Here is a 5,487-nt window from a genome sequence, read left to right on the forward strand (position 1 = left end):
AATAACTAATTGAATCGTCTTTTTATTTCAATCTCCTTGGTCAATAATTAAAAGAAATAATAAGACATTGTAATATTTTTTTTAGCAACTTTACTTTGAAGCATATATTTAATAATTATTTATTTGTAACTAACTTTAAATTTATAATTTGCTTAATTTTTTTTAACAGCCATAAAAAAGTAAATTAAATATAAATAATATATTTAAATACTTTTTTCTTCTTTTATGCCGTGATCATTATATTGTATGATTTTTATAAATATGATTTTCCTTGTATTAAATATGACTAATTTATTATAAGAGTGAACTAATCAATTATAAATATATTTTATTTTTGAATAATACATTAATGGCTAAAAGAATTTCGGGGTTACAATGGTATATTGGTACATTTTCTAAATTTACATTAGGGATCAAGTCGAGCTCAAGACTCGATTAAATATTTATTAGCTCGAGCTCGAACGAGTTTATAAATTTGAGTTCGAACTCGACTCAAAAACTTTGAACTAAAATTAAATTTTTAAATATTGTGAAGAAAAAAATATTTATTTTAAATTTTAATATTAAAATAAATAAATAAAATATATTATTTATTATTATTCTCGAAAAGCTCGATAAGTCATCGAGAAAGTATTATATGAGCTCGACTCGAATATTAAATGAGTCAGCTCGAACTCGACTCGAACTTTGTCAAAGTCAAACTCATGTTGAACTTTGTCCGAACGGCGGACTCATTTGCAACTTTTAGTCTACCCATAAAATATTATTTTTTAATATAGTGAGGTGACATTATTACATAATTTTTTAAATCTATTTCACCGTGAATAAAATATTTACTTAATTTACTAAAAATTATACTAAAATTCGCTCTAGCACTAATTCATAATTCAATGAAAAAATAACTTGATGTATTAGAAAATAATAAAACATGGACCATTATTCTTCTTCCAAAATGAAAAACCCTTTACATATGTGCTGAAATATAAGACCAAGAAGATCAATCAATAAGTGAAGAGAAAGATAATGCACAAGACCTCATTAGATTGCGGGGTTATTTGAAAATTCAAAATTTGTTTGATAAAAGAATGATTAATTATTTAAGATTATTTTAATTAAATATTTTATATTTATAATTATTATTTTTTTAAAAATAAATTAAAAATATTATAATATTTTAATTAATAAAGTAATTAAATAATTTAATATTTAAAATGATAAAAGAGAATTATTTATAATAATAATAATCAAATAATTTAAAATCAAACATATTCCAAGACAAACACCAATATTGTTGTTTCTTCACGTTATTTATCTCCACAGGTTGTTTGTTTCCCCAACACACAATGTGTGAAAGACGACATATTTCACATGCAAAAGCTATCACATCTATACGAATCTCTACTTGTAATTCCCATTTTTAATACAATTTTTTTTATTAGAAAAAAACAAAAAACAAAAAATGACCCTAAAACATATTTTTATTCTTTTTAAAGACATTTCACATTGAATTTATGAACACGTGATAGACATGCTACCTAATTAACCTCTCCCTCTCTTTTAATTAAATCATGCTAGCTCACACATAAATGTATACTAATATTTTAATTAATAATCTAATAAACATGATTTTTCTCTATGTCATAAATAATAATAATAATAACAAGAGAGTTTACAAATATATATAGAGTTATATATATATATATATAATGTTTCATTGATTAGTATTTTTATTAATTAATTTAAATGTCTTTAATAACAGAACAACCCTCTTCTTTGCGTTTCTCAATCCTCACAAGAAATCCTCCTTTCATCTTGGACGTGAAATAAGTTATTAAAACAGGATCTTGGTTATTCTCCGTCACCGGAATCACCTTAAATCGTCGCAAGACGCCGGAGGCAATGGACTTCATTTGTAGAACCGCCATCTCTTTCCCAAGACAAATCCTGGGGCCTGCTTGAAACACAGGGTACTCGTAAACATCCTTTGCCACGAATTGTCTTCCCCCGGTGACCCGATCTTCCTTGAGCCACCGTTCAGGACGGAACTCCGACCAGTCATTCCCCCAAATCTCCTCTGATCTTCCCATCGCAAAAGTGTGGTAACCCACCCTCGTCCCTCTTTTCACGACGGTTCCATCTGGAAGAATATCATCATCCACCGCCTGCTTGCTGTCTATAGGCACAGGCGGATACAACCTACATATAACATATCATATATATATATAATTAATATCAAGGACTAGTAATTAATTAAATTGAGAGTGTGTATTGAAATATTAATTAAATTGACCTCATGCTTTCGTTTAGAGCAGCATGCGTGTACACCATTTCCTTAACTTCCTCGTACATGTTGGATTCAGATTTGTGTGTGATCTCTCTTAGAATCTGGTTTTCAACATGTTGATGTTTGGAGACTAGCCAGAAGAACCATTCCAGAGCAGCTGATGTAGTGTCTCGACCAGCTAAGATGAAGCTGATGACTATGTCCGTTACAAAGTTCTCATCTGAATGCCCTGAACTTAAGAATCTCGACAGAAGATCTACGGAGTTGAGCAGCGACGACGCATTCTCTTTCAATTCCTTGTTTTTTTCTTTAATCATGTGTTTCGCGAAATCTCGTACCTGATTGACTGCAATCCGGAGGTCCTTCTCTGATCCAACGTTGAGATATCTCTTGATTTTCCAGATCAGGGGATGGAACGATTGGAATCTCCGGCTGGTGATTCGAGCTGCGTCTTCGAAGGCTTGGGCGAATTTCTCGTTGGGTAGAGAAGGGGAGAGGTAAGCCGGGTCGTATCCGAAGGCGATTTTACAGACATTGTCGAACGTGAATCGCTGCAGAATGTCCTGGAAGTCGAGGACGGTGTTGTTGGCGGCGGCGGCGGAGAGGATGGGGATGAGACGATCGGAGAGCTCGGAATCAACCACTTGCTCGATGAATTTCCTGAGGGACTTGGTGTTGAATTCGTGGCTGGCAACCTGCCTCTGGAACTTCCATTTGTCGTCGTCCGTGTTGAAGATTCCGTCTCCGAGGAAGTCGGCGACACCGATCCGGAAGAAGTCGCCTTTTTCGTAATTATGGAAGTGGGTTTTAAGGATATGACGGACATTAGCCGGATTGGCGGTGAAAACAATTTGTCTGCAGATGGGACGGTGGAGGATGAAGGTGTGCGACGGCGAAGCCAAAACCAATTCAGAGGTCCATTGAACACCTCGTTCCTTATTAGCGTAAATGGAGAAAATGGAGCCAATGAAGGGATAAGATCTGGGAATTGTAGGATTCTTCTTGTCGGAAGAAGAAGAAGAAAAGAGTAGTGCTTTGAAACTAGATTTGAATTGGACCAAGACGATGAGAAACAGAGCTGGGAGAAAGTACAAGAAAAGTGAGCTACAGAGCTCTAAATTCAACATCATCATCATCAATGGCGGATTGTTTGAGAAGGACTTGTCCTTTGGTTCTTAATTGTAGCCAAATGTGAGGGACGGTGACATTTAAAGTTGGAAGTTTTGTAGTTTTCCCCATTTTTATGTGCACTCTTTTTGCCACATATGTTTTTTTAAAAGAAAACCGACCAGAAGAAGTACAATTGTACACACATTGAGAGCAAGAGATGCATGTTTAATGTGACCACCCCTTAAAGTTTTTTAAAAAACGTTTTCATCTAAACGTTTATAATATTAATATATATGTTTTTGTGGACTATTTAGATATGAAAACAAATTCTACTAATTTCCCCTTTATTTTAATGCTTTGAAATTTTATTTTATTTTTATCTTATGTCATGTCATTGATTAAACTCCTTTCTATCATCTTATACACGTGATCAACTATTTTCAAAAAAATAATAATATTTTAATTAAGATTTGATAAAATAAATAATTTTATGATGGAGGATGATTTAATCTATATCAGATAAGTCTTGATAATGTATTTATTTATATTTTAGATATAGGATAAAATATTGTGACTATTTGTAAATTAATAACTAATAAATATAAAATTTTAAAATAATAAAAATAATTTATTTTTTTAATTTTATTTTAAAATTTTCATTTATTTTAATCTTACAAAAATAAAGTGACTATGAATAAGATAAAAAATTGTGATAAAATAACTGTGTCTGATTGGCCTTGGTTTGAGCGGATAGACTCAAAGTTCCTAGCTCCAAAAACCGGACAATTGAACCCCTTCTTCGTTAGCCTGGATTTAGCAAGTGGAGGAAAGAAAGATAGGCTTTCCACCTAGTAATAAAATGGAATATTATAAATATACTATTTCATTTTTTTCTGTATTTGAAATTTTTCTTTATTTTAATTTGCTGAAGATTTATTAAAATATAGATCGATTGAAATATGTATTATTGGTGGGTGAGATCAATTATTTGGGGGAAGGATATGCATAATATTTAATAATTATAGTCCAAATATTCATCATGCTAAGACCATCCTTATCCATGACAAAAAAATGGGTCATGATTATAGTCATGATCATGAAAAGAGCTTTATGATCAAGGTTTTAGTCATTGTGCTTATTTATGACCAATAAAATCTTGATTATTAATTAAAAAATATTATTTTTATTTTTAAATTAAAAAAATAATAAGCGGAAGTGTTTGAATTATTGTTGTAGTTATTCATAATAATTTAGTATTAATTATGGATAATTATAAATAAAAAAGAATAATTAGTAAAAATGGAAAAAATGGTGATTTTTTTGTGCTCCGAAATATAGTAAGAGTGGTCTCTATTTATAGATCTCGAAAAATTATGAATTTTGATATAATTTTAAAAAAAAAATATATAAATAATATTAAAATCGGATTTTAAAAATAAGAGATATAAAATCTGGACAACCAGATGCTGCAACATTTGATTAGATGACCTTGGTTGTGATTTTTGTCATAATTTGACAAAAACAAAGACTCGTGACTCAAGGACATGATTTTGGTTTTGGTTTTGGTCATGGGATGACCAAATGTTTGGTCATGATAAATTGACAAGATCAACCATAACCAACATCAAGACCCATTTTTTGTCATGGATAAGGATGGTCTAAATAACACGAAGATAGTCTATCTTAAAAATATGTTAAATTTGTCCGATTGTGCTGATTAATTATTATTATTTTATGGATGTATTATTAATTTTTTATACATATCTTTATTGTTATGTTAAAAATACTCTAATGTTAAAAAAAATTATCTTATTTAATTAGTTTTTTCTGCAAAATTATCTCTTCCTTTTACATCTTACTTGTAATATTTTTTAGCAAATTAATAATTAAAATTGTAGGGATAATTTATAAAAAAATTATGAACAAAATTTTTGTTTGATAAAATGTTATATCATAAGTTCACATTACGATTTCACTATTTTACTGATGAATTTTGTTGCCTATGGGATGCAAAATCTGGTTTAATAGTAACATTTATTCTTTATATCTATTTTCCTCAAAATTATTATATTTGATTTCCTTTGAGTAAATAG

The 5,487-nt window shown here is 30.1% G+C and overlaps 1 protein-coding gene across 1 annotated transcript; it reads right to left on the reverse strand.

Moving 5' to 3' along the window:
* Positions 1-1,739: 1,739 nt before the first annotated feature.
* On the reverse strand, positions 1,740-3,426 carry LOC124929742 (cytochrome P450 94A2-like). Its single transcript, XM_047470136.1, has 2 exons — positions 2,291-3,426; positions 1,740-2,196 (listed from the first exon to the last, which is right to left on the reverse strand). Exons 1-2 carry the CDS (start codon positions 3,418-3,420, stop codon positions 1,740-1,742), a joined length of 1,587 nt encoding a protein of 528 aa, XP_047326092.1. The 5' UTR covers positions 3,421-3,426.
* Positions 3,427-5,487: the final 2,061 nt, after the last annotated feature.

Source organism: Impatiens glandulifera, chromosome 3 (genome assembly GCF_907164915.1).
Source record: "Impatiens glandulifera chromosome 3, dImpGla2.1, whole genome shotgun sequence".
Lineage (NCBI taxonomy): Eukaryota > Viridiplantae > Streptophyta > Magnoliopsida > Ericales > Balsaminaceae > Impatiens > Impatiens glandulifera.

Coding starts and splice junctions, on each gene's coding strand:
- LOC124929742 (XM_047470136.1), bottom strand. CDS start 3,420: ATGATGATGATGTTGAATTTAGAGCTCTGTAGCTCACTTTTCTTGTAC. Junction 2,197..2,290: donor GCTCTAAACGAAAGCATGAG/GTCAATTTAATT, acceptor TGTTATATGTAG/GTTGTATCCGCCTGTGCCTA.